This window comes from Octopus bimaculoides, chromosome 26, assembly GCF_046866305.1.
Source record: "Octopus bimaculoides isolate indiv1 chromosome 26, ASM4686630v1, whole genome shotgun sequence".
Lineage (NCBI taxonomy): Eukaryota > Metazoa > Mollusca > Cephalopoda > Octopoda > Octopodidae > Octopus > Octopus bimaculoides.
In genome coordinates, this window is record NC_142953.1 from 1,451,600 (window position 1) to 1,472,038 (window position 20,439).

The window sequence follows — 20,439 nt, forward strand, 5'->3', positions numbered from 1 at the left end:
TGAAGTTGAAATTGGTTGGGTTGTTTCCACTTCTTGTGCTATAACAATGTCATTTCATTTCTGTAGAATTTATTCCCAATCTCTCTATTTATCCATCTTTTCATTAGTCTCATTCGCATTTACTTCCAGCATTCCTCCGTACCATTTTTGCACCTGCTTGTTCTTGCTTGTTGTTTTCTTTTCACACACTCACACATGTGTGTGTATATCAAAACCCTATCTATAATAATAGTATTTTATATATATATACACATACATATACACAACAGAGAAATTGTCTAGATGGAGTAGTGACTCTGATTATAAACCATTATGACATTTCATTTTTAATATTCCTTCCAGGGCAGTAGTTTAATTTTTCGACATCTAAACTTACTGCTTGGAAATAATGTTTCGAGGAGTGAAAAAAAGAAGGAAAATTTATTTTCCATTTTCTCCCCCAGAGTCAAGAAAGAGCTACGTCTACAAAGACAGAATAATTGTACATGATTTTTCAATACAGTGATGCTATAGCTACTAACATGTATACACATACGTATATATATATATATATATATATATATATATATATACACACACACACACACACACACCTCTTAAGGGCCTATGTTTTTATTAAGATTTCCTTCCTCTCTTTTCTCAAACTTTAGTGATTTAACACAGAACTATTTCACCCTAATGTTGTCGTTTCTTTTCCTCCTTTTTATGTGGAAAAAAAGAGAAGAAAATCAGAAAAGCAAAAAACGCTAATAATTCTTTTTTTCCTCCTTGGTCACATGCCGAACAGAAAAATATCTTTCTGCATTACAACACTTCTAATCCAATCCTTTTTAGTTTCTCCAACTTTCTACCTTGCTTGTCATTTTTCTGTTTTGTTTCTTTTCCTCTCCTTTTTCGTTTGTGTGTGTATATTTCCAAATACTTGTTCATAATGTCTGAAAGGCTGCTTTGTTCTTCTGTAAAGCTTTTCCTATCAGATATACATCTAAAAATTGTTGGCTGGTGTTATTTTCTCCCCCCCCCCACCTTCTTTAAAAGCTGCATAACATAAACGGGTGCACGATTTTTGTGTTTTTCTAGGACTGTTCCTTCATCTTATTTTTCTATTTTTTTGTGTGCCCCCCCCCTCTCCGGTCTTTCTTTTATAGTCTCTTTGCAATATAACATCGTGGGCTTTGATCCTCTGGCTGTCTTTTATCGCTTGCAATACTTCCAACACAAACCAATTATTTCTAGTGCCTTTTGTTGTTGTTTTGTTAAATATTAATCATAAATCTGTTTCCCGAGGTTCTCTACACACGTGTGTGTATGTGTCGTGCTGTTCGTTGTTTATAATGATGAATGCGTCTACGTACGTGTGTGTGTGTGTGTGTATGTTTATATATAGTGTGTGCATCATTTCTATTGCCAGTAATACTTAAAGTTGTTATTATGTATGAAACACTATCCTTCTGTTAAGTCCTATTATGTCGTCGTCATCGTCACCATGGCCGTCTGATTTATCATATAAGCTTCTCTCTCTCTCTCTCTCTCCTTCTCTCTCTCTCCTCAGTGTGCGTGAAATACATGATAGGCGATCTCCACTTTGTTCACTTGTGTCTGCAATTTCAGGAAGACATGCAACAGAAAGCATCTTCAAACATCAAATTAATCCATTAGCTGCTGGGAGGGATATAAAATATTTTTACAATACACACTATTATAAGCTGCCAATACTGCTCAAGTTGCAATTACATCAGTTTTCTTCCTATATCTTCTTTGTTCACTGTCACATTGGAAAAATTCCTCCGTCTTCCTCTCTCTCTCTCTCTTGAATAATGTGTTACCAAAATCCTTTCTCTCCTTCATTCACATTCCTCTCAGTTATTTTACCATAAACAATTTTCTTGCCCCTTAGCTGACGATGACTGCGAACATAGTCAGCCTGCTGCATCCCCGCCGTCATCGACACCCGGCTCTCGGCTGTGTCCCCTCCTCATTCTGCCTCAATGAGCACCCGTTTCGCTTCTTTCCTTTATTAATTTCAACTTCCTGCAAGTCAATATTTGTTTCATTGTTAAAGCATTTTCAATTAAACACTTAAACAATGTCACTGTTACAGCACACATTTTGCTTTCCATAATAATAATAATAATAATAATAATAATAAGACTAATTATTATTATTATTATAATGCAAGCAATTTGGTTTTACTAACCTGTCGTTCCTGTGGTTTGTGTGTGTGTGTGCGTTTATTGTATTATACTTAGTCCGGTCATTAGATTGTGGCCATGCTGGGATTTTATATATATTTAGCTGTGTGATAAGAAGCTTGCTTCCCAACCACATGGTTCCAGGTTCAGTCCCATTGCGTGGTACCTTGGGCAACTGTCTTCAATTACAACCTCAGGCCTACCAAAGCCCTGTGAGTGGATTTGGTAGATAGAAACTGAAAGAAGCCTCTGTGTGTGTCTGTTTCCCCACCACTGCTTGACAGCTGGTGTTGGTGTATGTACATCCCCATTAGTTAGAGAGAAAAAAAAACGTTACTGGGGTTGATTCAATCAACTAAAATTCTTCAAGGTGGTGCCCCAGCATGGCCGTAGTTGAATAGCTGAAACAAGGAAAGGATATATTGTTTGTGTCTTTACATATAATTCTGAAGTTAGACCCAATACAGCCCTCAAGCAGTGTCCAAACCCTTATTCTCTTGTCCCCACCCGCATCTAAGTGTACTTAATGACCCCTTCTTTTTAAAGAGTGTATTGTGATTGCAGGGACATTTGACTACTGTTTCTAGCAGTTTGAACAGTCACATAACGATTCACTTGTCATCTGCTGTTAGTATCTTTTTATCTTTTATAAGTCAAATGACTTATTTCAGTTATTTGACTGCTGCCATGCTGGAGCAACTCCTTGAAGAATTTTTAGCTGAATGAATTGACCCAAGTATTTTTTTTTTTTGGGGGTGTTTGTCCCTTTTGCTGAACTGCTAAGTTTTGGGTACATAAACACACCGACACCAGTTGCGAAGCGATAGTGAGGGACAGACACAATGACACATAACATACACGACAGACTTCTTTCAGTTTCCGTCTACCAAATCCACTCACGAGGCTTTCATTGGTTTGTAGCTATAGTAGAAGACACGTGCTTAAGGTGTCATACAGTGGGACTGAACCCGGAACCATCTGGTTGGAAAGCAAACTTCTTACAATACAGCCACCCAGCCTTCAAACCATATGACTCTATAATTACAGTGGAAATAAAATTTGACTTTAATCCTAATATATATAAGTGCATTTATAATCCTTACATGTCAATAACCTGTTCTCATTTTAATACAAACCCTTCCAATATTTATTAATACATCTTATATACACAAGTTGTCAGTTTATACACACTGTGGTGAACCAAGTTCCTTGCTGGCAACATTTAACCCTTTCCTTTCTCTTGACCAAAACTAGATTAATAATTAATGCATTGTGTTGTTGATTTCTCTCTCACATCACTGGGAAAAAAACCTGTGAATTTCAATTCTTTTCCTGTCCTGCCTATCCCACATGACACACAACATATTTCTCTGGCGCCTGTGTATCATTCATTATACACATTTCCTAATTTCCTTTCAACTGCCAGAGTAACTTTGAAGCTTAAGGAAGGAAAACTTTTATATTATGCAGAATATACGAAACGAGCTGACTAAAAATCTGAAAACGAGCATGGATGTCTAGGACCAACTTAGGAAAATGATTTGGAGAAACAAAGGGTTAATCTCAGAAATCTTTTGCTATTTCTTATTGGCTCCTTACCAGGGAGTGTTAGTTCCTAGCCCCTGATAAACAAAGAGGTTTTAGAAGTCTCCGGCCCTGTCAGCCAGATCCTACGTATATGAGCCAAGTTGACTTTCTACCTCCTTGTTAGGAAACGTCACATTCTCTCTCTCTCTCTCTCTCTCTCTCTCTTTCTCTCTCTCTCTCTCTCTCTCTCTCTCTCTCTCTCTCACACACACACACACGTTGTGTATGTGACAGTCTCACAGTTTAAACTGTTACCAACAAACTGTCTTGCCCGTACATTCCAGATATGTCGAGGCCCCTGTTTCATTGTGGATTTTCTAGGTTAAGAATAATAAGTCTTCTTTCAGTTTCCGTCTACTCCTATACACATATTTATACTCACCACTACCCAAACCAGTTATCCACACCACACAAAAGCAGCTATTTTCAGGTCTTTGAATCATTAGTTTTCTGTTGTTGGTTTACTGTTTGTCTTGGCACCACCTTCAAAGGGTTCTCTGCTAAAGACAAGCATTTGGTGTTTAACACTTTAGCATTTAAACAGGCCATTATTTGGCCCAAATGTTCTATCTGTCTTATATTCAAATCAGCCAGGTCTGGTCTCTCACACACAACCCACAATATCATGCTTGAAATAAGAAGTCCCATCAGTGAAATCTCAAAGCTATGTATGAGATAATGCATGATTAATCCAATGGGAATGAATAAGGATTACATTTGATGGAGTAATCTTAATGTTAAAGGGCTGAATCAACCATATCCAACCCTAATAATAATCTACCTGTTCAAACTGGCCATAACTGGCTTTTCACAAGGCCAAGAAAGATCCTTTCTTTGTGTGTGTGTATGTATGTGTATATATATATATATATATATATATATATATATATAGTTTCAGTCATTACACTGTGGTCATGCTGATGCAACACCTTGAAAAGATTTTAGTTGAATGAATCAACCCCACCAGAAATTTTTTTTTTTTAAACCTAGGACTTATTTTATCGGTCTCTTTTGCTGAAGTGCTAAGCCATGGGGATGTAAACAAACCAACACTGGTTGTCAAATGGTGGTGGGGGACAAATACACACACACACGCATATATGATGGGCTTCTTTCAGTTTCTGTCTACCAAATCCACTCACAAGGCTTTGATCAGCCCAAGGTGTCGCACAGTAGGACTGAAACTGGAACCATGTGGTTGGGAAGCGAGCTTCTTACCACCCAGCCAAGTTTGATGAGACCAAGAAAACATTAGTTTGTGTGTGTGTGTATTTAGACAGAGAGAGAGAGAGAGAGAGCGAGATACTCACATGAATATATATACATGTGTATATGTAAAAAACAAAAGACTATCAGATGATGTTTAGCAACAATAAAGAAATGTGACACAAATCGATGGCATCAGTTTTTAAACCTCAACAATTGTGAAAAAGATTCATTTTCATAAATAAAGATCAGTACTTTCACCCCCCCCCCCCCCCCAACTATATAAATAAATACTGTGTAATAAATTGGTTTCTAACCCTGAAGTGCTTCCATTTAACAAGTGTATTCGTGATATAGGTCAAGGTACAAATAAGCTGTAGCTATATTATAAACTCTAATCCTGTTGTTGTTGTTGTTGTTATATTAGCTGTACCAAATTAGCTTTCCTTTTTATTAACCCTTTTGTTACCATCTTTTTGCTAAAATACACTGTTTTAATTAATTTTGGAAATAATGAAGAAGAGGTCAGTAAAATTACTTTCCCATTATTAATCTGGTGTTTGGAAGAAATTAACCTGAGATGTTCAAGGAAGATTTTGAATTAAGAAGTTTGTGTCCTAAAGTCAGGGTCAGTGCCTAATAGGCTTTCTACTTGCTCCCTTGTCAAGGGGTAAGGTGTGACTGAGTGGTTAGGTTATTCGGTTCACGATCATATATAGTCATGAACTCAAAACCTGGTGGCACAGGCTCCTTGAGCAAGACACTTTATTTTGCATTACCCCAGCCCACTCAGCTGGCAAAATTAGAATGGTACCTATATTTCAAAAGGTCAGCCTTCTCGTATTCTGTGTCGTGCTGAATGTCCCAGGAAACTACGTTAAGAGTATGGATGTCTGTGAAGTATTCAGCCACTTGTATGTTAATTTCACAAGCAGGCCGTTCCGTTAGTCAGATCAACTAGAACCCTCATCGTCACAACCAATGGAGTACCAGTTTAACCGTTTTGATTCCAAAACCCAGCTGAAACCACCTCTGGCTCTGTAGTACAAATGTCTTGTTTTCATAAGTTTTGAATTAAAATCTTCCACCAAACTTTAATCACAATTTATGTTCCTAACACTAGCTTAATGATAACGAAGTTATTTTACTAAATTCTTTGTTATATCTAAAATTAATTGAAAGAAACGGAGATCATCTCCGCAGGAATATGGTAACAAAAGGGTGAAACTTCAACTGCATCAACAACACTACACAATAAATATCTTTTCTCTTTTTTTCTTCTGTTTCTTTGCATCTCCTTAACATCCTGCTATTGCTGGATGCAATTCCTGTTGAGCTCAACTTTGCCTGTAGTTCCTCTGAATACAATTCTTGCAACTTACCAATTCTCACCCTTTTTCCTTCCTTGTAAGGTCTAGACCATCCAGAATTCCAGTCAACAGCTTCCACATGATGGGTTGACCCAGATTATGAACAGATTTCCCTTTGATGTTCCCTTCTCACACAGTTCTCTTCTGCCCCTGGTCAGCCACCTTTGGATTTCTTTGGGATCTCTCACTTCAAACATCCTCCTTGCTTATCTTAAAAGTCCTTTTGCAGAGGATTTTCTTCAGTTTCATTCATGTTGCATAACCACTCTACGTTAGTGGTGCATGTTACCTCTTTCCCTCCAGTATCATGTTTGGACTCTCTCCCGCATTTGGGAGACACAATGTTAATGTGAAATGTTAATGGTGGATGTCAGAATTACCTTTGAGTCTGCTTTGGCTCTGATCCTTCTCCGGTTGATGCAACTGACTCTACTGCAATTCCCCAGCATGACCTGTACAACTACAATGAGTACAAAACCATAAACATCTTTGTTTCCGAGCAATCCGTTCGGGTATTTTTTCCACACGTTGGTTCTGATCAAGTTATGTTTAGCAAAGGAAAGAATTGGAGAAAAAACGCAAACGAATAACAGAGTGAGAGATTTTATTTCAGACAATTTCAAACTTTCTTGCAAATGGCTGAGTACTCCACAGGCATGCATACCCTTAATGGAGTTCTCAGGGAGATTCAGCATGACAGAGAATGTGACAAGGCTGGCCCCCTTTGGAATTACAGGTAGAACTCATTTTTGCCAGCTGAGTGGATTGGAGCAATGTGGAATAAAGTGCCTTGCTCAAGGACACAATGTATGCTGCTGGGAATCAAACTCACAACTTGACAATCATGAGCCACTAAGCCAGTTTTATTGTATATAAATTTTAACAACAAAATCTTATATAACCCCCAAAGGTCATATGGGCCTGAGTTGAAAACCCCCTGCCCTACAATAACATAAAAGTTAAAACATGAACTCGTTGACCCCTACACTTAAAATTTTCCAATTAGTTTATTACTTCGGAATCTTCAATAACCCAAACAGAGAACTCGTTAGATTTGATCGTTTAGCTTAATTATTTAAAGACCCATCCACTCCCCCCACCCCCTTTATCAACTAAAATAGTTTATGGAATTCTGAGTGAATTGGTTTCTTGTGAGGGTTGGCTGGGTTTGTTGGAACTTAGTGTAAGACATAACTTTGTAACTTCTTATTTTATTAAGAAGTGTTACTAATTAACACTGTTAATTAAATGTTTCTAATTACCTCTACATTGATCCAGTGGAAGTAAAGCTCACTTTAGTAACTGTTATTTATTCTCTGGAAGGGGGGGGGGACAAACCTGGCCGAGTTTGCCCACAAGCATTATATATATATATATATATATATATATATATATATATATATACACACACACAAACACATACATAAATATACACACACATACATACTCATATATAAACACGCACACACACACTCACAAACTCTCTTTCCATGGTCGCTTTCAGGCAGCACTTAGCCATAATTTTAATACTAATTTCGGTGTCTTTTGTATTGTTTTTTACCCCTCAGTTGCTGTGTTTTTTTTTTATCTCAAATTATTGTTGTTAAATTACTGACTTGTATTAAAAAAAGACTTAGTTTGCTAATCCAGGCAGGATTTATTAGAATCTGTCAAAAGATAAGTAAGCCTCTTAGGTTTGAAATACTTGTCAGTTGATGTTTATTGTAGGTAGGTAGGTCGGTCGGTAGATATGTAGGTAAGTAGGTAGGTACAGATGTAGGTATATTTCTGCTGTTTCAATTCTACTTTGCTTGAACTTTTTATCATAATTTTGTCTTAATTTTCCTCTAAATTTGCCTCTTTACCAGGAAACGGTTTAGATTTTAATTTTTCGTTTTTCTTTTTTTTTAACTCTGGTTGAAACAAATTGTTTTTTTATTCAAATAATTGTATTTAAGCAATTAAAAGTTTGCTCTTCTCTCCCTCTCTCTCGTTTACTATCGTTACTCAGTGGTTTGTGAAGCGAATGCTTTATGCCTGGGAGGAGCAGTTGTCATTTGAGAAACTGTTTTACATGATATCATCCGACAAAGCACTGTTATTTATCACAAGTGACACAGCCTGGCTTCAACAGCCGAACAAATATATAGACACTAACTTCAACATTCCTCTTCTATTCACATTATTTCTTCCTCATACTTTAATAATAATAATAATAATCCTTTCTACTATAGGCACAAATCCTGAAATTTTGAGGGGGAGGGCTTGCTGATTACATTGACCCCAGTATTTAACTGGCACTTATTTCATCAACCCTGAAAGGACATGGGGCAAAATCGATGAAATGGCAGAATAAGTAGAGGTCTGTTACTTGTTAACTGGTTAAACAGGAAACAAATGCTGGTGGTGGCAGCAGCCAGCTTTTCTCAGAGCTATCACCAGTTTTGTTAAACACTTTCTTTACAACTAAACATTATTATCACATCAAGTGTTAATAATTTCAGAAGAGGTTAAAACAGCTGTAAATAATTTCTAAATAGCTGCTGCTGCTGGTGGTGGTGGTGGTGGTGGTGGTATTTAAAGCAGTTCCTCAGAAATTAACAACACTTGTTTGAACCCTGGTGGAATTATTAAACAGCTAATCACCCTGGTGAATAGAGCCAGTAATCTGTTGTGATGGTAACCACATGGTTGGAGTTTGTTGTTGTTGGTGGTGGTGGTGATGTTGTTCTTGTCCTGAATCTACTATTGTTTGTTTATGTTGTACAGTTGAATGTAACAGCTGTGGGAACATTATTATTATTATTATTATTATTATTATTATTATGGTAATAGAGTAGTATCGATGTGATGGCGACTGGAGTGGTGGTGGTGGTGGCTATCAAAGCAAAATAGAAACTTAATATTTATTAGCTTGTTGTTTGAGAAAGCTTATACATATTGAAGGAGACTATTACCACATCTTACTGAATAATTAATCTCCTGTGGGCCAAGTGTGTGTGTGTGTGTCTTCGTCTTCTTCAATTCTTCTTTTACTTTTGTTTATTGTCTTCTGTTTGTTTTCTCTCTGGAAGTTTCCATTTGCTTGTTGGTCATTTTGTTGTTTTGTCCTTATTAAAGTGCTTCAGTTTAAACGAATCCTTTCTCAGCTCAGCTCAGTCTTGTCTTGCACACTTCTCTCTCTTCTTAATTAATTAAACCAAACTCATGTTTCAGAGGTGAGCTGGCAGAGTCATATAACCTTACCTGAAATGTTAGGAAAACTTTGTCTTCATTTTTACATAGCCGTACCTTCACAGGTGTAAGACATTATCATGACTTTTACAGAACTTTACCTACAATGTTATAAAACCTTACTTTGAACATTATGAAACTTTGTGTTCACTTTTAGAAAAGCTTACCTTGACTTCACTGTTGTAAACCTTACTTTGACACCTGTAAAACCTTTCCTTGAAGATCATCCAGCCTTATCTTTACTTTTATAAAACCTTACCTTGACTGTTTTAAAGCCTTACCTCTTCGTTTTATAACACCACTTGGCAATAGTGAGTTCTATTTGGATGTGGATTGTACTGGTTCTATATAAAAAGTATTGTGATGGTACCAAGTCCAGTAAAAAGCACTGGTGATAGTGCCATATAAAAAGCACCCAGTACATTTTCTAAGGTGGTTGGCATTAGGAAGGGCATCCAGCTGTAGAAACCAAGTCAAACCATCCGACCCATGCCAACATGGAAAATGGATGTTAAATGATGTTTCAGTCTTTAGATTGAAATCTTTGGTGTTGAGTAAGGAATTCTATACTACGATGAGAGGAAGTAAGCTCCAAACTCTATCTGGCATTGGATTTGTTGGATTAAGTAATTCTGATTAACTTGCTTGTGTTTTAAGTGTTTAAATCTAGATAATTCCTCTTCTGCCTCTCTCTGTCTCTGAGCAAATGATAATCTCTGACTTAATCATTCTTGTCTCCTGTTTCGTACTTTGTCAATTTGTTGTTGCAACTGAAATATGATGTGTACTAAAGTGGTATGGTTTTGTTTTGATGGTTGCTGTTGTGCGAAATAAAAGGATGAGCTATCTGTAAACCAGTGGTCCCTTTCCTGGTAGATCATGCTGGAACTATTAACAGTTTCATTCGATGTCATCTTTGTTTATCTAAATCTGTAATCTCGTATAAAAATCTATTGCATATAGATATATCTTGTCACTGATTGAACTGTATAAGTAGCTCTACGACCTGTTGCCATTAAAACATACAATATCAAACCTATTCTTCTATGTGTGTAGACAAATAAACTTACATTTGCTTTTTAGAAGCATCGAATGTGGATCATACGATACAAAGCGATATTTTCAAATGCAGTATCGCTGTTAAAACAGCAGCAAAAATTGGGTCAATATTACAAAGTGGAAAAAGTTGTCGTTGTCAGTGGGCAGTTTTAACTTAGTGGTAAAGCACTCGGCCAGAGCCTTGGGGGATGTGGATAGATAGATGTTTTTCTTGCTTTTGTTTGTTGCCCACCATTGCTTGACAATTGGTGTCGGTTTTTTTCCCTTCCTGTAACTTAGCAGTTTGGCAAAAGAAACTGATAGAATAAGGTTGGTACTTCAGGAAAATAAGAACTGGGTTCGATTCATTCAGTTGGAACACTTAAAGACAGTGCTCCAGCATGGCTGCATTCCAATGACTGAAGCAAGTAAAAGATAAATGGCCCACTACGGTATTGAACTCTGCTCAGCAGTACTGTTCACCCCTTTTCACTTTCCAGGAAACAATTACTGTAAACTCTAGCAGAGTAAATCTTAGTCACGTGATACACAGCCAAGGTTATAATCATTTGAGAACCAGGAGTGGAGTTGGTGAATGATAATAATAATAATAATAATAATAATAATAATAATAATAATAATAATAATAATGATATAATTGGTTGAGTAACCCTATACCAAAGCAGGATAAACTACGTGTTTGGTGCTAGTTTCTTGATGTTGCTTTTTTTCTTGTTCCATTTATTTCCTTCTGTACAGATATTTAATGTCGATAAGTAATATAGTCTTTCAACATTCGCAGCTTATTAATAAATTAATTGTTGTAGGATATATATCATACTCTGAGAAATCATTATCCATCGTTTAATGTCCATTTTCTCTGCTGGCATGGGTTGGACAGTTTTGCAGGAGCCTGGCTGGGTTGGGGAGCTGCACCAGGTCCCAATTGTCTGTTTTTGCATGGTTTCCTATGGCTGGGTGCTCTTTCTAGTGCCAACCACTTCATAGAGTGTACTGGGTGCTTTTTTATGTGGCACCAGTACAGGTGCTTCGTACATGGCACCAGTTCGAGTGCTCTGTATGTCACACCTGCCTAAGTGCTCTGTACGTGGCCATAACTGACAGATGCCTCATTCGCTTGTTCTGGTGGTGTTGGTGGTGGCTTACATCCTGGTCAGTCTATATGTGCCTGTCCGGCCTTTGTTCATATCTGCAACTACATTATTCAATAAATCTTTTGTTTTTTTGTATTGTAGGCTGTATTTTCAGTGAGATTTGGCTGTTGTTTCTAGCAATAGTGACTACATAGAAGTTCCCTCCAACACAAACATATAAAGCCGTATTAATATATTTCTGTTGGTCATTCTTATACTAATTGTTGTTAAATCATTAGTGTTTCTACTCTTTTAACTAATATCTACTTCCACTATAATTAATTAAGTTTTAGTTTAATTACTATTATTACCAACATTGTGTAACATTGTAACTGTTTTGTTATTCGAAATGCTTGGCGATATTTTGCCCATAGCAACGTTCTGAGTTCAAATTCTGCCGAGGTCGACTCTGCCTTTTCAGTACTGGACTTACAAAGAATAAGTCCTGGGGTTGGTTTGCTCGACTAAAGGCGGTGCTCCAGCATGGCTGCAGTCAAAATGACTGAAACAAGTAAAAGAGTAAACCAGACTGAAAATATTGGTGAATCAGTTTCTTCACCAACAGAAATATTGAATTTATTCACAAGAGGGAAGAAACCCCTGACTTCTAAGGGTTCTGTTTTCTTCCTTTGTAAACAAGTGGTGGGGCCCAATGGACCTTGATTCTCTGTTACGGCCCCTCAACTTTCCTGTACTTACAATGTTTGTCTCCTGCCAAACTCTTCTCATCTGTTCAATATTTTTTTCTTTCCTTTTCCCCAGGGTGAACTGGTTGAATACTACTATTTCTGGAAGAAGACTCCAGCTGGCATTACGGCCCGGCCCCATCGACGACATCGTCGGCAGAGTGGTTTGAAAAGACAGACAACACGATCTCAGAGACCGCCATCCAGTGAATTCTGTAAGATTTCCTTTTTTTATTTTTTTATTTTTTTAATTCTTACTCTATTATTCCATTGTAGAAGATGGCTTCAGTCTTGAAGTAAATCAATAAATCTCTGAAGTTAAGATACCAGCTTATTTTTTACCATGAGCAGTTAATCTCTGTTAATCATAGCTTCCCAAACTGGACAAAATGTTCAGTGACATTTCATCTGTCTTCACGTTCAGAGCTCAAATTTTGCTGGGCCAATAATATACAGAAGCAGTTAAGCACTGAGATCAATGTAATCGACCACCACCACCCAAAAATTTCAGGCTTTTTGCCTATAGTAGAAAAGGTTACTATTATTATCATTATTATTATTATTATTATTATTATTACTGCTACCTCCACCTTACTGAAGGCGGAGGTATTGTTTTCAGTCATGTTTGTTTGTCCATGGACAAAATAGCTTGAGAACTGCTGGATGGATTCGGATGAAACTTTCAGGGATGTTTAGCCTCATGACTAGCACAAACTGATTAGATTTTGGGATCAATCCAGTAGCAGACAAGGATTCTGGATTATTTTTCCTGTTTTTTCTTAACACAAGACTTGCATTGAATCAGTTGTGTTACTTGAAAATTTCAGTATTTTTACAAAATTCACAAACCTCTCTGATCTCTCTTGTATATCCCTAGGGGTAGAGTACCCTGGTTTGAGAATCCTTGTTTTATTGTATTGTGGATGGAAAATTCTACCCTGAAATTTCAGAGCTGCAGTTTACTAGACAAGTTATTTGATGCGAGACCGTGTGTTGAAACTGATATGGTTACAGTATGGAAAAAGACCTTTTAACTATTAAAAATGCATGAAGGCAGTTAACTTCACTCAAACAATTATTGGTTATTTGGTGTCAGAATATTTGTTATACAAACTGATCGTTGACAAAGTTGCGCTGCAGTGATCTACAGTCCATAGTAAATGTTTAAGTGAAGTATAATGGTCAATCTGTATCATTTTTAGCGACACTTTCTATTCTCGTGTTCTCCTGCTCTGCTTAGTCCGGTTTAGTTCATTCATAGAATGGACTAAGTGGAGCAGGTGCACACACAAGGATGGAAAGTGTCTTTGAAAAGGTCACAGATGTGTGATGGAAGATTTCTGGATAATGGTTAATATTGTCCACAAATTTAAAAAAAAGAAATCTAAAGACGAAGTAAAAGAACAGCAAATGGAGTCTATTAGGTTTATGCTCAGAAAACAGTGGGAAAATGTTTTTAATGTTTTGAGCTTACGCTCTTCTTCAGAAGTAATAGATGGGGTGAGAAAAAAAAACAAACGTGTCTGAATTAAATGGTCAAGGAACATTGAAAAATAGCTAATACGCTGCAATCGTTTATATTTTGAAAATTAAATATTGCTGAATTGTAAACTGTTTGTCTTTGCTTTTATTCTTCAGATCTCAGTTCTGCTAGTGAAATATCTGATAATGACTCAGATGACAGCGAAGGGCGCGACTTGAGTGGCTACTCATGTAGACGCTGCTTTACTACTAGTAAGTCTCTTTGATTTCTCATGGATCACAATGTTTCTCTCTCACAAAATAATCAATTGTTTAACATAATAAATACCAAGGCAGTGAGCTACAGGAATCGTGAGTGCTCCAGGCAGAATGCTTAGCACTATTTCATCTGTTTTTGCCTTCCTAGTTCAAATTCCACCAAGGTCAGATTTGCCTTTCATCTTTGGGGGTTGATAAAATACCAGTTGCGTACTGGGGTCGATGTCATCAACTTACACCCTCCCCAGAAATTTTGCCAAAATTTGTGATTGATATTATGATAGTGGAGGCACATGGCTTCGTGGTTAGGGTGTTAAACTCATGATCATAAGATTGTGATTTCAATTCCTGGACTGGGCGATGCATTGTCTTCTTGAGCAAGACACTTCATTTCACGTTGCTCCAGTCCACTCAGCCAGCAAGAATGAGTCATCCTGTGACAAACCGGTACCCTGTCCAGGTAGGACTATATACCCCAGAAAAACCAAGAAACTGACCCTATGCTCCTTAGCATTAGTGGACAAAGGACATTAAATGATGATTATGTATTTTTAGAATGACATTGTAGGGTTGGTGTAAGAGGTTAGATATTACCCGTTTAAATGTCAATTCATTCCATAAAAGTTTATTCTCGAAACTTTTAATTACCATCAGCTGTATTTTGTTGAATAATATCTTAAATGTAAATTTTCTTTTCTTTGTTTTTTTCTCCCCCCTTTGTCTTTCAGCGTCCAAGGACTGGCACCATGCAGGCAAGGATAAAGCACTCCTGTGCACTGACTGCCGTTTGTTTTTCAAAAAGTATGGTGAAGATAGACCTGTAGTGGATAGTCCGCCTGATCCTCCGCCATTTCTTTTCAAGCCAGTCCAAGAGGACGAAACTATTAACGGCAAACACAATATGCGCACTAGGCGCAGCCGAGAATCTGTGAGTAATTCTGTTTCTCTTTTTCACTTTGGTGCTTCAGCCTGGAAGTATTTGTCCTGCCTTTCATGTTCTGCTGTTTGCTCCCTAGTCATGGACCCCTATACCAATCAGATTTGTTTACATTTGTGTCGTTACAGGCTGGTAAAAGCAAGAAAAAGGACCGCCACAGTACTAGTAGCCCAGATAATATTGATAGTCCTCTCAACAGTTCATCGAGTTCACAGAAGATAACTGGTCGCAAATCTCCCAGCACAGTCAGTACCTGTAGTAACAGTAGCACTGACCGTGACAAAAAGACGACAACAGCAACTACAAGACTTAGGGTGAGTAGCAACTTGTCTCACTGCCATCTTCTCTATCTCTCTCTCTCTCTCTGTCTCTCTCTCTCTCTACTTTGAACCCCGGCTTCTCTTTAGTTGAGGCTTAAAAAATCTTCGACAAATCCCTTAACTCTTTGGGGGTTGTTAAGGCGCTTTCTAATGGCAATCCCATGGTCGTTTATGGCCGAAGGGAGTCTTTACCCTATCCATTATGCTATGCCCTTAGGCATAGCATAGTCAGAGTGAATTTTTAAGTCTTATAAACCTCCATTGATGCCTTGTCCGCTTCTTACCAATAGGACAATACAGTTCTATATTCCTGAAATAAGGAGTCTTATATTTTCTCTCCACTGTGTTATGGGTGGCAATACCCAAGTTTGTGGCCAATGCAGCAAAGTTGGAGCTGGAAAACATGTCGCAGCACGTCACACCCCAGATTATTTATCAGTATAAATAGATTATCACCAATGATTGACTGATTCATGAGAGAAGCCAATGCCATCATCCTGTTGGTTAATCAGAAACCATGGCTTTGTAGGAAGTATCCAGTTGCTGACATAACAACCATTACCACTTGTCTGCTCAGACAATTCCCATTAAACCCAGTCATTTAAAATCCTCTTGTGTTGTTATATAAAGACAGAAATATGTAAGAGACTTTCTTTGTTTTGCTATTTCTACTGTTATATATTGTTTTTGTTTGTTTTTTTCTTTTCAAATGTCTTTCCTTTGCATTCAGAAGGGCACATCAGAGAGTCCTGTTAAAAGTCGCAAAAGACAGCATCATTTGGAAACTGACAAATTTTCCAAGAAAAAGAAGCCTCAGGTATGTTGACATGTCGTTTGCTGCTTTAGGAATGGTCATTTGACAATTTTCATTGAAAAATGTCTGAAGGGGGAATTTTGAATAGCAAAATATTTCTGAGACCAGTATTAATAGGGTGTCTGCCATTCCTCCTCATCAATAAGAGATCAGACATTTTTATCGAACCCTTTTAATACCATCCTACCTGAAACCACCTGTGGTTTCTGGATACCGAACTTCTGAAAACCTTTCATTTTATTCATTGTCCTGTTCTAAACATCAGCTTAATATTGATCAAGTTATTATACTAAAGCCTTCCAAATTCGTGATTATTTTCAAAATTAGCCCTTTTGATGTAATCAACTATCCCCCCACCCCGAATTTCAGGCCTTGTGCCTTTAGTAGAAAGGATTATTGTTATTTTTATTATTAATGGGGCAAAATGTTCAGTGCCACTTTGTCCGTCCTTATCTTCTGAGCTCAAATTCTGCTGAAGTTAACTTTACTGTTCATCCTTTTGGGGATTCATAAAATAAGTACCAGTTGACTATTGGGGTCAGCATAATATAAAAAACTGCTGGCCTTGTGCCAGCATTTGGAAGCCTTCTTCTTCTTATCTTTTGCACTGTTTATTGACACAGGGTCCTTCAGATTCCGAATCGGTTTCTGACAGCAGTAGCATCTCTGGAAATGAAGAGAATGGAAATGAAGGTGATATTGAAAATAACCAGGTAAGAATTTGCAGCTTTTACACCTGCCTTTCTTTCATTCATAAACTTATCTTTCTCACTTACATACCTTAATTCATTCACCTGTTTCTGTGTTTTGCCTGTACACACCTGAATGTGTTTTTTACCTGTACACACTTTAATGTGTATTTTACCTGTACACGGTTTATTGTTTTACCTGTACATGGCTCAATGTGTGTTTTACCTGTACACAGCTTAATGTATGTTTTATGTGTACACAGCTTAATGTGTATTTTACCTGTACACACCTTGATGTGTATTTTACCTGTACATGGCTTCATGTGTGTTTTATCTGTACACACCTTAATATGTAATTTACTTATACTTACTTCATTGTGTGTTTTACCTGTACTCACCTTAACATGTATTTTACCTGTACATATCTTAAAGCATATTTTACTTGTATACACCTTAACGTGTTTTACCTGTACATGGCTTAATTTGCTGTTGTCTTCTTTTCTTTCCAGGATGATTTGAGTTCAAATTCACCACCAAGTACACCAAGCCCTGCAGATAACTTGGTGTGCAAACCTCAGTTGTCTTCTCAGCTACCTGCAACCATTTCCCCTTCATCTACTGCAACCCCAAGGGGAGAGACTCGTCCCCCATCAGTGCCTACTGAGTGCCCAGTTCCTCAACCACAGACAGCGGCACCTCCTCCCTCATCTCTGCCACAACAGACACCGTCACCGCCACCACCACCACCTCCTCCGCCACCTCCACAACAACAACAACAGCAGCAGCAGCAGCAGCAACAACATCAACAACAGCAGCAACAACCACAACTACAACCACAACTGCCACCACCGCCACCACAACAACAACAACAGCAACAGCAGCAGCAGCAACAGTCATCTTCATCTCTGCTGCAAGCACAGACACAGCTTCCGCCACAGCCACCTGTGGCACCCCCCCCTCTGCAAACGGCTCATTCTCCGCCTCCACCACTTCAGCAAGAGGAGGAGGAAGAGGAAGAAGAGTTTGTTTCTCAACGACAGCAAGTTTTACCTGAAGCTCCACTCGTTGAGATCAAACAAGAGCCGAGGGACATTGTCGAGAACACTCCACCTCCACCGCCGCCCCCACCATCTCTGTCATGGCCTCTCTCACAGCATCACCACCACCACCCTCCTCCATCGAGCGCAGCCCCGGGCCACATGTCTGCTGCCTTGCCCCTCTCTCCTCTTCATTCACTATCTCTGCCTGCACCCCCGATGCAGATCAAACAGGAGATCGATTCTCCTGTTGCTGCGCCAGAACCTCCCCAACGCTGGGAGTACCCCCCTATGGACCGCTACCCCTTTCCACACTCGTTACATCCGCCTCCTCCTCCTCCCCCTCCTCCATCGTCTCAAGCTTCACAATCCTCAAACATCATGTTGCATCCTTCTCAACAGACTCCTAACATGCACTCAGCACCACAGCCTCATCTGCAACAAAGCCAACAGCAACAACAACAACAGCAACAACCACCACACCACCATCACCAACAGCAGCAACAACAACAACAACAGCAGCAGCAGCAGGTGGCTCCTCCCCCCCATCATCTCTCAATGCACCAGCCTCTGCATCAACCGCCTCCTACATCAATGCAGATGCCTTCTCACTTGTCACAGGGCCCAAACCAGCCTTCACAACAACAACAACACCATCCACATCCATCATCTCGTCACCAGCCTCCCTCTCCGCCATCCAACGGTGGCCCCCAACAAACTCTCTCTTCACATCACCATCACTCCATTCTGGATCAAAGCCAGCCCCCGCCACACCCCTCACATTCTTCTCTCGGACCTCCGCCGCCGCAGTCTCATCCTCAAATCTCACAGAAGCATCACTCGTCGTTACCTCCTCACAGCCAGTCTCATTCTGCGCCTCCGCCTCTGCAGCAGTACATTGTGCCGCCTCTAGCTCAGACCCATCCGACTGCTGGCAACGTGGAAATCAAGAAAGAACCAGAAGACTATCAGCTGAAACCGATTCCGCCATCTCCGAAAACTCATTCTCAAAACCTGCCTCATGAGTTGAACCCCAAATGTTTGGATACGAAAGATATGTCATTGGCGCTGCCTCCTCAGTCTGCCCATTCGCAACCTTTAGCCCCTGAGCAGATCCCCACAGATTCTCACTATGAAAAAGACTCTGATAGTAATGAGGATGAGTGCCACAGGCCTATCAGTCCTGGACCAGATGCCACACCCTGCAATAAGGAATTCCATAAGAGTAAAAACGCTATGTAAGTTAAGGGTTTTCTTTTTTTTTTTTTGTTGAGTTTCTTTTAAAATTCCTTTGATTTCGTTGGTTTACATTCATTCTCCCCTCCCACCCATGCATCATATTTGGTTAGGGCAGTTTTTGTTAGAACCATTGTCTTAATTGCCACGTGCCTATATCTAGGGCCTTCATCAGTCTGCACAGGCCAGGCCTGGGCAAACCATCATCATTTAACCCTTTTGATACCAACCCACCTGAAACCAATTCTGGCTCTGTGGTACAAATGTCTTGTTTTCATAAGTTCTGAATTAAAATCTTCCACCAAACCGTAGTCACAATTTATGTTCCTAGCACTAATAACTCTGCTGGTTTGCTGCCTTGTGTCTAATCACTGTTATTAATTAAACCATAATGAGTCAACAGAACTTAGGACTTATTACAAATTGCAGCCTATTTCTCTCGGTTCACACCCAAATGTATTAACAAAGAAAGGGCACTCATTAGTTAATATAGTCCTGTCTATACAAAATTAAGGGATGGTTTGATCAACCAGGGTAGGTTGGGAGCTAAACAGCAACAACTAAACTGTAGAGATGGAGTAAAACCTGGCCCTTATTCAGGGACCTTATCACTGGCTGTGGACTGATTTGAACTTACCACGTAATTAGTGGCTTAGCATGTTTATTGCTTTGTAACCAAGTGGTTCCAGGTTCCATCTCTACCATGTGTCACCTTCAGCCAGTGTTTTTTAGTAAAGCCTTGAACTGACCAATGCTTTGTGATTGATATTTTGTATTTGGAAACTGAATGGAAGCCTGTTGTGTGTATCTTTCAGCAGGTCCTCACCTAGTGAACATGATCAGTGTTCGCATCTGGTAAAACAACGTGCCGTGTAGGTTGTTGGGTGTGAAGACTGGTAGAATATAAGTGGTTTCATATTCAGAGAACAATGATTACCGACAAGAAGGCCGCCAACTACTAGAATGCTGTCTTGATAAGTTGTCATCTGGCCTATTCCACTAATAAATAAAATACAAATAAAGAAAGAGATATAAAACTCTTGTTCCTGGTTGTAAGAGATCTGGGAATTCTTTCGGTATTGGTCTCCAGAGTGTCAGTATGAAGAGACAAGGTCATTCACCCTCTTTATCTACGTCATGAGGGAAAACTGTGTTGGTGAATGACACCATCAAAGGATTGCTGAAATCTCTATTCCTCA

General features: G+C 38.8%; 1 protein-coding gene across 19 annotated transcripts in view; it reads left to right on the plus strand.

Moving 5' to 3' along the window:
- Window positions 1–20,439, plus strand: part of LOC128247007 (uncharacterized) — a 361,520-nt gene that overhangs the window by 317,918 nt on the left and 23,163 nt on the right. For all 19 annotated transcript variants that reach the window (XR_016238539.1, XM_089342830.1, XM_089342824.1 and 16 more), the window contains 7 exons: window positions 12,544–12,682; window positions 14,106–14,201; window positions 14,936–15,135; window positions 15,273–15,458; window positions 16,195–16,281; window positions 16,902–16,991; window positions 17,477–19,242. Coding sequence is in view for 18 of the 19 variants with exons in the window: in XM_089342830.1 (XP_089198956.1) it covers window positions 12,544–12,682; window positions 14,106–14,201; window positions 14,936–15,135; window positions 15,273–15,458; window positions 16,195–16,281; window positions 16,902–16,991; window positions 17,477–19,242 (2,564 nt within the window). In the remaining variant the exon portion in view is untranslated. The remainder of the gene's footprint in view (window positions 1–12,543; window positions 12,683–14,105; window positions 14,202–14,935; window positions 15,136–15,272; window positions 15,459–16,194; window positions 16,282–16,901; window positions 16,992–17,476; window positions 19,243–20,439) is intronic.